The following is a 16714-nucleotide window of genomic DNA, read 5'->3' as shown; positions in this document are numbered from 1 at the left end:
AAGGATGCCCACTCTCACTACTTCTAATTAACGTAGTATTGTAAGTCCTAGCCACAGCAATTGGACAAGAAAAAGAAATAAAAGGTATCCAGATTGGAAGAGGTAAAATTATCATTATATGCAGATGACGTGATTCTCTGTGTAGAAAACCCTAAAGGCTCAGCACAAAAACTATTAGAACTGATAAATGAATTCGGTAAGGTAGCAGGATACAAGATTAATATACAGAAATCTGTTGCATTTCTTTACCCTAACAATGAAATATCAGAAAGAGAAAGTTTAAAAAAAAAATCCTGTTTAAAATCACACCCCTCCCACCAAAAAAAAAATAAAACAACTTAGGAATAAACCTGACCAAGGAGGTGAAAAACTTATATGTTGAAAACTATAAAACACTGATAAAGCAAATAAAAAATGATTCAAGAAAATGGAAAGTTATCCCATGCTCTTGGATTGGAAGAATTAATATAGTTAAAATGGCCATACTGTGCAAACCAATCTATAGATTTATTGTGATCCCTATCAAATTACCCACGACAATTTTTCACAGAGCTAGAACAAATAATCCTAAAATTTACATGGAACTACAAAAGACCCAGAATTGCCAAAGCAATCCTGAGGAAAAAGAACAAAGCTGGAGGCATAACTCTTCCAGACTTCAGACAATACTACAGAGCTACAGTAATCAAAACAGTGTAGTATTGGCACAAAAGCAGACATATAGATCAATGGAATAGAATGGAGAGCCTATAAGTAAACCCACACACCTATGGTCAATTAATCTTCGACAAAAGAGGCAAGAATATGCAATAGAGAAAAGACAGTCTCTATAGCAAGTGGTGTTGGGAAAGCTGGACAGCCGCATGTAAATCAATGAAGTTAGAACACTCCCTCCCACCATACACAAAAACAAATTCAAAATGGCTTAAAAACTTAAATATGGGCTTCCCTGGTGGCGCAATGGTTGAGAGTCCACCTGCCGATGCAGGGGACATGGGTTCGTGCCCCGGTCTGGGAGGATCCCACATACCGTGGAGTGGCTGGGCCCGTGAGCTATGGCCGCTGAGCCTGTGCGTCCAGAGCCTGTGCTCTGCAACGAGTGAGGCCACAACAGTGAGAGGCCCGCGTACCGCAAAAACAAAACAAAAAAAACTTAAATATAAGACACGACACCATAAAACTCCTAGAAGAGAACATAGACAAAACATTTTCTGACATATGTGGAATCTAAAAAACAGTACGAATGAACTTATTTACAATACAGAAACAGACTGACAGACATAGAAAACAAACTTATGGTTACCAGAGGCAGGGGGGTGAGGTGGAGGGATAAATTAAGAGTTTGGGATTAACAGATCCACATTACCATATATAAAGTAGAGAAGGGTTTACTGTATAGCAGAGGGAACTATATTCAATACCTTATAATATTGAAATATACTGTAAGAATCAATAAAGGATGTATATGTGTATAACAGAATCACTTTGCTGTACATCTGAAACTAACACAATATTGTAATTCGAGTTTTAAAAAACAGGTAAAAAACAAAGCAAGGTCATAAAAACAATATAGACGGACCTTGAACCTTTCGTAAAACAAACTTAGGTTTGTTCACCAACCATTTGGTGGCTGGCCAACACCTTTTCTTGGTGGCTTGCTCCTCGGAGTTCTGTGGTGTTTTTATTTGGAAGCTCTAGCCAAGATGCATCATTTGTGATTTCCTGTTTTCAAGTGGAACAAGAATGTAGGCTCTCAAAGCAGTGGGACTGCAGGGTCCTTCCCTGTCATTTTTCATAGTTGTCTTGCTCACACTTAATTTGTGTGCCATCTTTTAAAAACAATCTACCTTTATTGAGTATTCCCAAAGCACTCCAAGTGTGTTTCTTAGAGGGAGCTATTTTTTACGGTTTTCATATTCCTTTCATTAGTTAATAGTAGTATTTCTTTAATTTATGTAATCCTAACATTATATAAGTTACTGTCACAGCAGTATTCAGGTAGAGCGTCACCCATATCTGTGGGCCTGCCTGCAGATCAGTGTGGGGAGCACAAGCATGTTGCACTCATGCCTGCTGGCCTCCAATGTCCCGTCCTCTCTGGGCCCCCCTAGTGTGGTTTGCAGAGGGACTGACTGGGGAATGTCACTGACCTGCAGAGGTGGTCACCTAGGGGCGGGTTGAGAGGTCATGTAGAGGTGGGTGAGCCCTTCTGCTCTGGGGACCTGGAGGAGGGGAAGGGGCATTCCTTCTGACGTCCGATTGGGGCTCCAGTGAGAGGGCTCTCGGGGTCACCAGGCAGGAGGGCAGGGTACGTCCTGAACATCAGGTGCCCTCTTTGCAGCATGACGCGTGCTCAGGAAGGTCCAGAGTCAGCTCTGTCGTTTGTCATGCGCATCTGCCTACGATTCCAGGAGCTTGTTGGGGACGTGTGGGGCCCCCTCGTGGGGCCGAGCATGAGCCCTGGAGGCCAGGGTGTTTGCTTAGCCGGGGCCCGTAGTTACTGCGCGGGGTGGGAGTGACTTCATTTAGAGGCCTCAGCGCTTCTTTAACACTCCTCTCCCAGGGCCACCACAGTCCGGTACAAAGGGAGGAACCTGCGGATCAAAGCGCCCATGTGCCGTGCCCTGAAGAAGCTCTGTGACCCAGATGGTACGTCAGACACGGGCTGGGCTGGGCCGCGCACCTGGGGCTCACTCCTGTCGGGGAGGCTCGCTGTCTGGCTCCAGCTGGGCTGAGCTGGAACACGGCGGCCGAGCCTGCATGATCCAGTCCTGCCAGCAGCCAGCTCCTGGACCCGAAACCCCGTGTCATAGCGGTGTGTCCTCTCGTGAGTCAAGTCCAGCTCAGAAGTCCCAGCCGTCCTCAATGGAGCATCAGAGGTGTCAGGGCGAGTCTCCCATGGCCGGTCCGCGGCTCTGGTGTAGCAGATGTGCAGCTGGCCACGCTGGCACCTTTAGACCAGGTCCTTGCTGGGGCTCCTGCCAGTCCCACTTTCACTGAGGGCTGTTTGCCCCTTGCTCCTCTCTGGGTCCCTTAGCTGTCTGGCTGAGGACTTCACCTTCTCATCAGGGTCCGTCTGTGCCAGGCTCTCATGGCCCTTTCCTGTTGCAGGCTTGAGTGACGAAGAGGACCAGAAGCCAGTGCGCCTGCCCCTGAAAGTCCCCGTAGAGCTGCAGCCACGGAACAACCACGCCTGGGCCCGCGTGCAGAGCCTCGCACAGAACCCGCGGCTCAGGTAACACGCTATGCGTTTTGGGGGAGCGAGCTGCGAGGGACGGGGCTGGAGGGGAGGTGTTGGGTCCCTGGGTGAGCAGCAGATGCCACTCCAGTACTCTGACACCACCTGGGGGTAGTGTGGGGGATGCCTTTAGATTCAGGTAAAATTCACATAATACGGAATTAACTGTGAGCCCTTTTAAGGGGCCCGGTTCAGGGGTATTGGGTACCTTCACAGTGTTGTACAACTATGACCTCTCTCTAGTTCCAGAAATTTTCAGTCCCCCGAGAGGAAACCCCATGCCCACTAAACACTCACTGTGCATCCTCCTCCCACTCCCCAGGGCACCACTGGTCTACTTTCTGGCCCTATAGATTTGCCCATTCTGACATTTCATGTAAATAGAATCATATACTGGTCCTTTCTGTCTGGCTTTTCTCAGTGAGCATCATGGTTTCAGGGTTCATCCGTGTCGTAGCCTGCATCAGGACTTCATTCCTTCCATGTGTATTTTTATTTTCTTGGGTTTAATTGAGTCTAGAGCCGCCCTCTTGACCGCACAGGGAGCTGGTAGAAGAGAAGGGTGTGTTGTACCAAGGCCCCTGTCCTGGTTGAGACCTCATACTGTAAAGGGCACTCAGGATCTCTGTTACTTTTTCTTGCAGTTTCTCGTGAGTCTCCTGTTATCTCAAATTAAAGAGTTAGTTTTTAGAAAAGGAGCCAGTGGCTCTACAGGGACATTATGGCTCTGGCCTTGAGACCCCCTGGCATCATCTTCCTGCCACAGCCTCTGGGGCTCCTAGAAGGTACCCTCACATCCCAGCCTCCCATTCCCCATCTGTCTTTTCTCTGTAGGATGATCGTGGAGCTCCATCGAAAGGTCTCCAGCCTCATCGAGTTCCTGAAGCAGAAGTGGGCACTTCATGAAGTGCGAGTTGTATCCTTTTCCTACTTAAAGCCACCCCCAGGCTCTGCAGCACCTGCTGCCTGAGAGTGAAGTCTCCTTCTCAGTCCTGGAATTGCAGCAGGGCCCCCAGGCGTGTAGCAGGTGTGCCATGAGATGGTGTAGAACCAGAACTAAAACCCACAGCCCCTCATCCTCTGGGTTTTGGGTCTGAACCCCCTTTTTGACCTCCTTGCAGTGTTAGAACTCTGTCACAGCAGCCGTCCTTGCTGTAAGTGGCTGCCATCTGGCCCACAGGGTGTGGCCGAAGCATCCCTGCCAGCAGGTTGAACAAAGTGACCGAGGACAGCCCCACACCTCCATCTTCGTGTCCTTGGCTGGCTTGTAGCCCTGCCCAGTTCCCAGCTAGGAGGGTGAGTGTTGGGTGTGGAGCCCGGAAAGAAGGAAGTACCTGTCGTGTCTCCCCGCTGGACCTCAGGGTGTGAGCTGCTGCTGCAGGTGGTTCCTTGACGGTGCGCTCAGCGGAAGACGTTTGAGGAGCAGCAGCTGCAGGACTCGTTCATGGAGCCATCGCAGGAGAAGGTGGCACTTCACCTGTTCCCGGGGGAGAACTGCACCCTGACCCCGCTGCCGGGCGTGGCCCGAGTGGTACACTCAAAGGCCTTCTGCACGGTGCACTGGCAGGAGGGTGGCCGGTGCAAGCAGAGCACCAAGGACACCCACTCGCTGCCCCCAGCCCAGATCCTGGGCATCCAGAGCGGGCAGGGCACAGCCAGGGGCCAGCTGAAGTGCCCACGGGGCGGCGCCGAGGCCAAGGGCGGGGGGCGGCCCCCTCCCTCCACCGATGCTTTGCAGAGCTCTGGGGAGAGTTCCCCTGAAAGTGCACCTGGGGAGGGGGCTGCTGCAAGTTTCAGCAGCCCGGATGCCTCCGACAGGCTTCCCCCTGGGCTCCAGGATGCTGGTGGACAGCTTGAGAAGACCCCTGCGGCCGCTGCTGCAGAGGGTGGGGACGGCCCTGCCCGAGAGTCCGGGCCCCTGGCGTGTGCCTGTGGCCAGCTCCCAGACCTGGAAGATGAGCTCTCCCTCCTCGACCCCTTCCCCCGCTACATGAAGTCCTGTCAGGACCTCATCATCCCCGAGCAGTGCCGCTGCGCAGACTCACGGCCTTCAGGGTGCCCCTCCCCAGAGACCCTCGTCCCCAGCAGCGCAGAGGTGGCCGACCTCGCCCGGGCCAGGGCACCATCCCCCGTCCGCGTCCCTCCCGGCCCAGAGCCTCAGCCCAGCCCCGGGCTCCAGCCGGACGTTTGCACTAAAGACTTGGCGGACGCGCCTGCGGAGGAACCCCAGGAGAAAGCGAGCCCCTTGGACCCCCCGCCACCTCAGGGTCAGCCTGCTGTCAAGCCTCCGAAGGACGTCCCTGCCAGCCGGTTCGCCCAGCAGCTCCGCGAGGAGGGCTGGAACCTGCAGACCTCTGAAAGCCTCACGCTGGCTGAAGTCTACCTCATGATGGGCAAGCCCAACAAGCTGCAGCTAGAGTACGACTGGCTGGCAGTGCTGGGCCCTGAGGGCCAGGCCCTGGGAGGGCAGGCCCAGGGCTCCCGGGCCGGCTCCCCGCCTACCACCTTCCACAAGCAGCGCCTCCTCAGCTGCCTCCTGAAGCTCATCTCCACCGAGGTCAACCCCAGGCTGGTAAGTGTGGGTCAGAGCACGGCCCTTTTGGCCCCCCAAGGGCTCGCGGCTGGGTGGCTGTGGTCCAGAGAGGAAAGACCGGCCTTGTGGCAGGTGGTCTGGGGCCCCACAGGCTCCTTGGAGGAAGTGGTCTGGGGGTCGCCTTTCGTTCCCTGGAGTGGGCTGCACAGAGCACGTGGTTGGGGCTCCAGTTCCCTGCAGTGCAGGCCCTCGTCCCGTGGGGCTCACACGGGCTGCACCTTGCCCGGCTCCAGAGATGCCACTGAGCCCAAGTATGTGGGCCGAGGGGACAGAGCCTGGGACAGAGGCGCAGAGGTGAGGTGGCAGCCATGGCCAGGAGCCGAGCTGGGCTGGGAGCGTTACAGGTTTCTGCAGCAGGAACGGCGAGGTCGAGTGTGTGCTTTGGAAAGGCCATCCTTGGAGGCCAGTGGGGGTGCAGCCTGGGTGCAGGGAGTGGAGCTGGGAGGGGCTGCGCTGGGTGGGCTGCGCCCAGGAGACCCTGTCAGGAGGTGGCTGGTTGGAGTGGTCTCAGGTTCCTTGAGAGGCTCCTGTGGGGGGCAGTGGCTGCCATGGCCCAGGGAAAGGGCACCCGGCCAGGTGGGCCTGGCCACGGCTTGTAACTGCCCCCCCACCCCTGCTCCTGGGAGGCCGGCCAGCAAAGCCCACACGTGGGCTGGAAGGTGCTGCAACCGGAAAGTCTAGTCCGCTCTCTGGGCACAAGAGCAGCGTACTGAGGCAGGTCGATCCCGAAAGGTGCGTGTGCACTAGAAGGTGAGGCTCACAAGTTCCAGGAGGAGGCGCCGAAGCTCAGCATGGTGGCCTCACAGGAGTGGGGCTCGGGTCACAGTCAGAACCAAACTTGAGGTGCGCCCATGTCACCGCTGTGACGGGTACCCGCCTCCTGCTCCCCGAGGCAGACAGCACGTGGTCTGTGTTCTGCCCTTCCCGGAGCCTCTGCCCTAGGCTCCTGCCCACCATCTTCTGGCGGCACTCAGCAGAGCTCATGGTGGGGAAAGAGCGCCACGTGGGACCAGTTCTCGTGGGGGTGCGTGGGGCCCGAGGGCCAGCAGTGGACTTTGGATTCAGGTGTGGATGTGACCTGCGGGCAGACATGGGCAGTATTGCAGTGACTGGACAGAGATGATGAGTTTAAAACACTTTTTCAAGTTTGGCTTTTGGAGGGGTCAGGAGCAGAGATGGGGGAGACCGGAGCGTGTCCAGACCCCTAGGGAAGGAGGCCAGGCCAGGCCGGCTCCTAAGGATGCGGGAGTTCTGGTACACGGCCGAGGTGCTGGCCTTGGCCTCAGCCTCAACTGGGAGAGGAGAGTAGAGCAAGTTGGAAGTGCAGAGTATGCAGAGCAAGGCGCTCAGATCTGTGGTTCCTGAAGCGGGGTCCCCGGCCAGCAGCCTTGGCATCACCTGGGAACTCGTTAGGGATGCAGGTTCTTGCAGCCCAGGAGATTGTTTTGACGAGACGCCCCCACCCCCATGCCCTGTTTGGTGATTCTGATGCAGCTCAGGTGTGAGAATCCCTTGCTCAAGGCCCCAGGAGAAATAGAGGACCTTGAATTAGAGATGGCCTGCCTGGCCAGGCGGCCCCTCCCTGCGATATCTCTGTAGGTGGGACGCTGACAAACAAGTGCAGCAATGGCCGCCCCGCCCCAGGAGGCTGACGGGCACTCAGGTGGGAGGTGGGGGTGTTGAGATCCAGTGAATGGAGTAGGAAGGGACACAGCAGGGGTCCCAGGGAAAGGAGAAGGTGGGTCAGGCCAGGGCGAAGGGCATGGGAGACACAGAAAGAGGTGCAGGGTAGGTGGGGCTGGGTGAGAGCATGGGGAGTGGGTGCTGGGAAGAACTGAGGGGGCGGGGCAGGATGGTGGAGTCATGGGAGAGAACAGGTGAGTAGAAGGGGTGCCTCTATGGCCGAGGAGCCCAACACTCAGTGACAGCCAGGAGAGTGGAGGCAGCGGCCTCAGGTAGGGGCCCACGAAACCCCTGAGGTGGAGGTTTTGACTAAGCAGAGGACTCCTTGGCTGTGATTGTGTTTGATTTTAGAAATTAATCTGTATTTCCTTCCTCTGACTCACAATCAGAAGAAGCTTTAAGAAGGAGAGTCCCTGTCGCTTGCCACTCAGCCTCCCCTCCCGTCAGTGCAGGGGTACGCCCTGTCCGTGCCACCGCAGCAGTGAACGCAGAAGGGCTCCTGGAGGACAGCGGTTGTTCCCCTGAGGGCCTGGGGGCACCAACCTGTGCGTCATGGAGTATGACCCTGGGTCCTTTGCTGTCCTGTCACACTCCACAAGCATTGTTCCGTGCTGAGTTTGGCCAATGTTTTGGCCCGTTTCTGTCCCAGGCTCCAGAAGCGAACACTGGCTCCACGGCCTCAGTGAGGCCCGTCCAGGAGGAGCAGTCGACGACGCCCCCGGGGAAGGTGGTGACTGTCAGCACCCGCAGCCCACGCTGCCCTCGAAACCAGGCTGCCCTCCGTCACGGCAAGACCTTCTCCCCCAGCTCCACACCTTGCTCCTCAGGTGAGGCTCAGACAGCCACAGGCACCCTCCTGGGTCCTTGCTGGGCGTTGCGGGCTACACAGAGCTGAGAGCTCTGGGCTGCCTGAGGCCTCGCCCCACTCAGTCAGCTGCAGTCCAGCGGATGGTGTGGGGTACAGAAATCACTGCCTCCTCAAGGGGAGGGTGAGCACAGGGCCTGTCACAGAGGCTCTGGGGTCCTGGGTGCGGGAGCCGACAGGAAACATAGGGGACCCTTGCCAGTCTGGTCACTTTGGGGGATCTGGCTTTGTGAGGTCAACAGCAGCCTCCATATCATGCCGAGTTGGTGGCTTAAAGCATGAGAAAGGTTGGTTCTTTCTGAGTCTTACAGGGACTGTTTTTCTTTACATCTAAAGTATTAGAATAAAGAAACCTTCAGTTAAAGGATACCCCCGCAGTTGAACACAAGTCTTAGAAAGAAAGATGGGCTTACCTGCTGGTCCATGGTTGTATCTAGGAAGTAATTTAAATTCAGCGTCCTTTTTTGGGTTACGTGGCACATAACCCTAGGATAAACATGACTCGTTTCTCTGAGTCATCAGTTTACTTGCTTAGTATTTTTCTTTTAATAAAACAGGTTGTCATGGCTAGAATAGTTAATTCTGCATGAATTTTAAAGAATAAGCTGCTGTGGTGTCAGGCTCCCCACCTCCTGCAGTTCTTGTTTTCCATTTCCCTCCTGACCTTTATCCTGTTTCCTTGCTGTGGCTCACGAGGGGGCAGCAGCAGACTCTGAATCGGTTGTCTTTAAGGCAAAGGTGCGTTCCTCAGGCGTCAACCAGTGGTGGGCTAGCTGGGAGCCTGTATAGTCTTTGCCGCCTCCCTCTGGCTTTAAAGTTTTGTAATTCTGTGAACTCTTAAATATCCACACTCTTCCTCAATCGAGGATGCTTTTAGCCCAGTGCGCCTGCAGTGCTAGAATCCAGACAGGTGCTTAAAAGACCTGGTCTCTGGACTCTGTGCGTGTTGATTTAACCTCACAGATTTGCAAATAAAGAATAAAGAAAGGGGACCCGTCCCTATCATGAAGTGAGGGTGCTTTGCAGCAGCGCCTATGATGATGAGAACAGCAAGGAGAGTCCCCAGATAGTAGTTCCTAAATAAATATTTTCTGTCTTTTTATCTCTAGGTCTGTTTTCTGTATGATTAGAGATTTAGACCAAGGATCAGCAGACCGTGGTCCACAGCCTGCTTGTTGTAAATGAAGTTTTATTGGCACATGGCCACATCCAGTGGCTCACGTGGCTGCCTTTGTGCTGCAGCCGTAGAGCTGAGTTCAACAGAGACTGTGAGGCCCTCAAGGCTGACTTTTGTTGTCTGTCCGTGTCCAGAGAACATTTGCTGACCTCTGGTCTGCACTAGATGATCTGGAAGGTTCTTCTAGCTCTGAAAAGTCTTTGAAGGTGACTCTGCCCTTCCCACTGAGATCAGAGATCAAGGAAAGCTCTGATCTGCTTACATGGTGGGAACTAGAATTTCAGGGAGAAAGGGAGAAAAGCAGATTTTTACAGCACTGAGATATAGGAAATTCCCTTTAAGGACACCAGAGAGGCCGTCAAGGATTCCTTTCTGATTTTCTTCCCGGTGGAACCCCTCCCATGCGGGAGGCGTTACTGGGTGAGCGCCATTGTATCTGTTCTCCCTTCTCCTTCCCTAGGTTTGAGAAACCCCCCGAGGCCCCTCTTGGTGGCTGGTCCCTCCAGTGCCGGAAGTGGTGACTCAGATGGTGGCCTTTTTGCTGTCCCGACAACTTTGCCACCCAACAGCCGACACGGGAAGCTCTTCTCTCCCAACAAGGAAACAGAATTGACGTTCCGTCAGCATCTGAACTCCATCAGTGTAAGTGGGGCCCACGCCTCCCCGCTGCTGGCCTGCCCCATGTGTGTGGAGAAAACACTCTCAGGGTCAGTACTGTCTTCCTCACAGATGCAGTCGGATTTCTTCCTGCCAAAGCCCAGGAAGCTGCGGAACCGGCACCTGCGGAAGCCGTTGGTGGTCCAGGTCAGGAGCCCATCCACGTCTGTGTGTGCCTGGCCTCAAGGGCTGGCCTCTCCCTCCCACCAGCTGAGCTGCCCAGGACACGCTAGTGTCCTCCTGTGTCTCAGGTTTTCATGTGAAGTGGGGAGAATCCCTGCCCCTTCTTTTCTTCTTTTTAGCAGGATAAAGTAGTAACAGTGACCCTAACTGTACCTGAAAATAAAGGTAATCTTGGTACAGCATGAAAACCGCTTGCAAAAAAGACACAAAGTTCTTGGTATTTGGGTTCCAAGGATGTTCCAGATTGGAATATATGTGAGGACGCTCAGAATATCTGTTTATAAGTATGTAGTAAATGGAAGCAGTTGGCAAGGTATATGGATTGACCAGAGGCCAGACCTCTCCCAAGCTGGTAATGAACTCTGGGAGGACCTGTGGATGCCACCTGCAGACCCAGAGGGGTGATCCAGGGATGAGAGGCACAGAAGAAAGAGGGTATTTTTATTTGGAGGTGAAAAGATAACAGAGGTGAAGCTGAAATAACTATGGGCCTGGAAATTTATGAATGTTTTTGAATTAATGCATAGGTCTCCTTTTGTTAGACTCAGAAATCTCTTCCTCTCTTGGAAGTAATTTATTTAGAAATGAGAGATTGCATGACAGATCTCAGGAAGGAAAATTTATTCCAAGTCCCACAGGTTTTTTTGTGCAGACTAATTCAATGTTAGGGCATTTAATTTTGGTATATTTGGTTAAATACATTAACCATCTGTCCTGGGCATGGGAGCACACTCCCTGGCTGAGAGGATACCTCACGGCCCAGGGTCGCAGCCATGGTGCCCTCAGCTGCCTGTTGTTGTTTTGTTTGTAAACAGCTTTATTGATATATAATTCACATACCATGAAGCCTACCTGTTTAAAGCGTACAGTTCAGGGTTTTTAGTATATTCACAGGGGTGTGCAGCCCCCACTGCTGTGTCATCACCCCAAACAGAAGCTCGGCCTATTACCTGCACCGCCCCTTCCTCAACCCTTGAGCCACTTCCTGTCTCTAGGGATCACATAATTTCACATAAATGGAATCACACTTCATATGTGGTTCTTTCACTTACTGTTTTTATAAAAAGTTTCATGGGCATGTGGCCACGGTACTTCATTTCCCTGCTGTCCACGGCTGCTTTCACACCACCGGGGCGCACTTGAGTAGCTGTGACAGAGACCGCGAGGCCCAGAGCCTAAAGGATCTCCCACCTGGCTCTTTCAAAGAGGCGTGAGGCTGGCAGGGGACACCAGGGCCTGTCACCTCGTGTACAGTCACCCTGTTGCCTTGCGGCACCTGGTAGACCCTTGGGGAGCCCCAGTGGGGCGAGAGCCCAGCTGTACGCCCAGAGCTGCAGTGCCTCTGGACACTTTCAGCCTGAGAGATGCTTTCTGTCAGTGCTTCACCTCAACAGCTAACAGTGTTGGCAGTGAACTCCATTTCCTCTTAGGTGGTAGTCGTCACACCATGAAGGCGCCCTGAGCACATTGGGACCTGATGTTTCACACATGGGAGCCCTGGGCGTGTGACAGGGAGGAGCAGGCACCAGACCGTGGATGGGGTGGAGAGCCGCATGGCCTTGACCCCCTGCGATACAGGCGGCAACTTGATTTTGTTCACCCAAACAAGGGATATCTCGTAACAGTCCATATCAAGTGGTTATAAATATTTATAGGACTAGTTGCATTCCAGCCAAATCCAGATGTTCTAGATAAAAGGTGGATTGTTCTGACATTCCCCCAGTTTTCCCTGGGGAGCTTCAATTCCCTAGGTTCTTTTTAGAGAGAACCCAGTGTTTAGGGGTCTGGGGTCTACAGAGCACAGCCATCCTCAGACTGTCTTGGAAGCCCTTGTGTCAGCAACTCTAGAACCAGAACCCCCATCTGGCTACACTCAGCTTCCTCTTCTCTAGAACATTCCTTTACAATCCAGCACTAGTTTCCTGGGTGATTTTCGGTATTGGGGTCTTTCCATCACCTGAATATTGCCAATTTTCCCTCCACAGAGAACACTGCTTCCTAGACCGTCTGAAAACCAGTCCCACAATGTCTGTTCCTTCTCCATCCTGTCGAATTCTTCCATAACTGGTAAGTGCCAGGGCTTCTCAGGGAAGCTTTCGCTCCTTACGTGCGCGGCCCCGTCTTTGGGAATTGCAGGCATTTGTTTCTGTGGCCCTTTGAATGACATTTCAAGCCTTCCTGGGTCTGTTCTATCAACATGGGCAGCGGTGTGGGCAGGCATGGTCCCCTGACTGGTGGTCCACAGGCAGCTTCCTCCCAAGGTGGGCTCATACGGCCCTGGTTGGGGTGCTCCGCTTGGTTCAGTTTAGAGAAGGGTCTGTGGTCCACCCCATCCATGACATATTCTTGTCAGGCGTTTTATGGATCAGACGTGTCCTTAGGGTGTGCGACTCACGCTTTCATTTGGTCTGTAAGCTCAGTGGGGCCCTCACACTTTGCAGTAAATCTTACACAGTGAGACTCCTTCAGTGAAACACACATTCCATGACTTACCTTTTTATCAGTCTTGATTTTCACAAGACCCAGACAATTGCTCATTCTCACACCTACTTTTCAATGGCAGCCTGCCAGGAAGGAGCCCGCTTGCAGAGGCAGCACCTTGATCCTAGTCTGGTGCTCTGACCCCCTCAGAGGAGCCTGTAGCTCAGCTCAGGTGTGACAGACCCTTAAAGGGCTGTTCCCGTGGGCTGACAGTAGTGACCACAGCCATTCAGCAGCCCCCAGGAAGCGCAGTGGTGCCGCTGTCACGGGCGACAGTGCTTTCTCCCCACCGGGGCCCTGTGTGACCATTAACTTCCCCAAGTTAGCAAGTGTTGGGACGTTTGGTGGTTTCCAGCTCGGCTTCCATGATCCGGACGGTGGCCATGAAGGGGAGCTCGTGCAGCCCCCGCCGTGTGGCAAGAGACCATCAGCTCATGTGCCTGACGCGTCTGCTTCCACTCTCATCCTCACAGGGAGAGGCTCCTTCCGGCCCATTCAGTCCTCCCTGACCAAAGCGGCTCTGTCCCGGCCGATTGTGCCCAAGGTCCTGCCACCCCAGGCCCCAGGCCACCTGGCCAGTAAGTCTCTGCGACTCTGCCCTGGCATGAAAATGAGGCCTGCACATGGGCTGTCCCCTCTGGGGCGCGTTTCAGGACGTCAGGAGACAAAGACTTGCACGTTGCTTCTGTTGCCAGGCGCTATCGACTTAGCAGCTAAAAGCGCCGGCATCATCCCTGGGAGCCCCCTCCCCGTCCTGGATGCCGATGGCTTGTCTGGCATCTCCCCGCTGTCTTCAGATGAGGTGACGGTGACTGTCTCGGGGCAGGACTCCACCGGCACCCACCAGAATGGAGACCCCATCCCCGCTGTAGGGGTGAGTGTGTTTAGAAGGGCTTCTCTGAGCTGCCACCAGCTTTTGGGATGGGATGGTCAGTCTCCAGTCCTGGTTTGAAAGCCAAGGCCATGAGCTGAGGTCGTGCTGGACTCCAGCTCTGCCTCTGGAGGGGACGGGCCTGCTGAGCGAGAGGAGCGTCACTGAACAGGGAAGTCTCAGCCTGAGTGAGACCATGTGGCGCAGCGGGTGGGGTGGGCTTGCCATGTGACCCAGGGAATCCGCAACTAAGATGGGCATGGAGGTCTGCCCGCAGTGAAGGTAGCCGGCCTGAACAGGAGGTCTGCCTGCAGCGAAGGTAGCCGGCCTGAACAGCAATGTCACCAAGTTGGCTGTCAGTCCACCCCTGACTCCCTGCTACTTGGGTGCTGCTTCAGCGGGCCCTGCTCTGCAGCCCCGCCAGCACTCCAGCTCCTCTGGTTCCTCCACCTGTTTGAGGGCTGCCTGAGGTGGGCAGGGCAGGCGGCCACTTAGGACTGCAGAGCCCAGCCCTGCCTGAGGACCCTGAGGTCGACCTCTTGCTAGGACTGGAATTGATTGTGAATTGACAAATGGTCTCAAGTTTGGGGATGTGGGGGCGCACATTCTGAGAGCAATGGGCTTTCCTGTGCTCCCAGGGAAAGCTCTCCAGCCTACACCCCCGTGCTCCTGCCTGTTAGGAGCCGTGGGGTGGATGGCACTCCTCAGGAGCCAGGTGCTGGACCAGCGCTCACTGGCATATTCCTGGTGTTCTCGTAGGGCACAAGCGACCCGTTCATCAGTGTCCCCTCGAGGCAGGAGACGGTGGCAGACGGTTTCCAGGTAGAGTGTGCTGTTGGCTGCTGAGCAAAGTAGCTGCCCCAGGACCTCGTCCGGCGCTGGGCCCTACCCTCGTGGTCCTGCTCGTGGGCCCGGGCTTCCTCCTCATGATGCCCAGCGGCCGTCCTTCCCCGCACCTTGCCTCCTTGGTGCACATGCGGCTCCCATCTCAGGCTTCCTTTCTCCCCTCTCGGGCTGGCTGATTGAGACACAGTTCTGGAAGGACTAAGTTTTCTGGGCCGGGTTCGAGGAGGTCATCAGCTGGGGGTGGAAGCAGATCCAGGCCACCTCGGCCCGGCCTCCCAACTGTGCCATCCCTCAAGGGTTTCAGGAGAAGGAAGTTCCCTGAGTGTGTTTCTCGCTGGATGGATGAGTGACCGCTGGGGTCACTGCGTCTCTGTTGGTGTCCCCATCACTCAGTCACTGCTCTGCGGGACCAAGGTTGCTTTTTCATTGCTTGGTATGGACTGTCTGCTCTGTCGTGTCTCAACAGTATCTGTCTCCGCAGAACTCGCCCGTTCTCTCCTTATCCGAGCTGTCCAAGGCTCCTCTCCACAATGGGCTTTCCACACCGTTGGCCTCGTCGGAGGCCTCCAGCACCCGGCTCTCTCCGCCCAACGTCTCTGCTCTGCTGGACATCTCCCTGCCCGGCCCGCCCGAGGACGTGCTCTCTCAGGGAGAGCCCGCCACGCAGATCAGCGACTCCATCATCGAGATCGCCATCAGCTCCGGCCAGTACAGTAAGGAGCAGGGTGCCTCTGCACAGCCCTCCTGGAGTCAGTTCTCCCAGGGGCCTTGACCTCCCACCTGAGTGTTTGCCAGCCTCCAGGCACCTTGCTGTCCAGCTGTCCTGGGTGTTGAGCCTCTGCACCTACAAGGCACTGCCCAGCCTTGGCAGGGGGAGCGCAGGCGGACAAGGCCTGTACAGGACCTGAGCCTGTTTGTGGTCTGGCAGGGCTGCCCCTGGCCTTGGGAGATAGAGCGGGCCCACGAGGCGTCTCCAGCCTGGGGATCAGGCAGGGCCGTTTCCTTGTCAGTTCTGAACCTGGGTTGGACACCTGCGGGGTTGTGGGTTTTAGGAGGGGTTGGACTGGTACCTGTGGGCCTTGGCTCCCCGAGCCTGTGGGGATGGTGCTGTGGGGCAGCGGTATGGTGGGCGCCAGCTGGTAGAGTTCAGACCGTGGATTCAGAGCTAATAGCTGGCAGCGTGTGGCCGTGGGCTGGTCACCGGCTCATTAGAGCCTGTTCTCCTTAGCAGTGTGTTGGGAGCCGCGGACATCTTGCAGGGCTGTCGTCAGCAGCAGGAGAGGGTGTAGGTGACGCCCTCAGCACAGGGCCTGCCTCCATCCGCTGTGGCCAGTGTCATTCTCTGAAGATGGGCACGGGTCCCTACTGTTGGGGGGCCCAGTGGGGTCCTGGGCCTCCCAGTTCAGCCGCGCATGCCACGCCACTCCATGGCCTTCTTGGTGGCAGGTGGGGGAAGTGGGGCTGTTCACTCCACATGTCGGCTCTGACCCAGATTTTGGTTGACAGGTGAAGGAGTCCCTCTTTCTCCAGCAAAACTGAACGGCAGTGACAGTTCCAAGAGTCTCCCCTCCCCGTCCAGCAGCCCCCAGCCAGACTGGATCGCCTCCCCGACCCACGACCCCCAGTGGTGCCCCAGCGACCCCACGGACTCCTCACTCAGCAGCTTGTTTGGTGAGTCTCTGTGGAGGGCAGCCGGAACAAGCAGAGCCAGAGTCTGGACTCTCCACGCTCCTGGCAGAGGGCCCCTCCAGGGCTGTTCCTTGGTATTTAGGGGTTTTTTCTGCATCAGTTACATGTGGGAAAGTGCCCAGGCCCCAGTGTGCAGGTCACTAGGCTTTGGCAGATGTGTAAACCCCGTAACCATGGCCACGTCCATCCTGCGGTCAGTCCCTTGTGCCCCTCCCCGCAGGCTCACTGACAAGGGCAGGGTGGAAGGAGCTGGCGTGTTGCGCCCTCTTTGCTCCCCTCCTTCTGTTCTGTGGTGGCACGGCAATGACAGATCGGAGCCTTCACAGGATGTGTTCATCCTCGTCACCACCGGTGCCTGTGGGACAGGAAGGGGCTGTTAGGGAAAGACGCACCAGCTTTGGTTTCCTGCACAGAGGAGTTTCTGAGGCACA

At 55.2% G+C, this 16714-nt stretch overlaps 1 protein-coding gene across 7 annotated transcripts in view; it reads left to right on the top strand.

Moving 5' to 3' along the window:
• CRAMP1 (cramped chromatin regulator homolog 1) overlaps positions 1 to 16714 on the top strand; it is a 68015-nt gene that overhangs the window by 44916 nt on the left and 6385 nt on the right. Inside the window, exons 7-19 of one of the 7 annotated variants that reach the window (XM_033840063.2) lie at positions 2564 to 2649; positions 3112 to 3235; positions 4073 to 4154; positions 4644 to 5810; positions 8164 to 8341; positions 10017 to 10198; positions 10286 to 10360; positions 12382 to 12463; positions 13351 to 13455; positions 13573 to 13751; positions 14508 to 14570; positions 15061 to 15307; positions 16101 to 16265. In XM_033840063.2, coding sequence (XP_033695954.1) covers positions 2564 to 2649; positions 3112 to 3235; positions 4073 to 4154; positions 4644 to 5810; positions 8164 to 8341; positions 10017 to 10198; positions 10286 to 10360; positions 12382 to 12463; positions 13351 to 13455; positions 13573 to 13751; positions 14508 to 14570; positions 15061 to 15307; positions 16101 to 16265 — 2735 coding nt within the window. Of the gene's footprint in view, positions 1 to 2563; positions 2650 to 3111; positions 3236 to 4072; positions 4155 to 4643; positions 5811 to 8163; positions 8342 to 10016; positions 10199 to 10285; positions 10361 to 12381; positions 12464 to 13350; positions 13752 to 14507; positions 14571 to 15060; positions 15308 to 16100; positions 16266 to 16714 lie in introns of all 7 variants that reach the window. The other 6 variants (XM_033840064.2, XM_033840065.2, XM_033840062.2 and 3 more) reach the window with 6 other exon arrangements.

The sequence above is a fragment of the Tursiops truncatus genome, chromosome 15 (assembly GCF_011762595.2).
Source record: "Tursiops truncatus isolate mTurTru1 chromosome 15, mTurTru1.mat.Y, whole genome shotgun sequence".
In the NCBI taxonomy this organism is placed as follows: Eukaryota; Metazoa; Chordata; class Mammalia; order Artiodactyla; family Delphinidae; genus Tursiops; species Tursiops truncatus.
The sequence above is the reverse complement of the archived record's forward strand: the minus strand, read 5'-3'. Positions and strand labels throughout refer to the sequence as shown.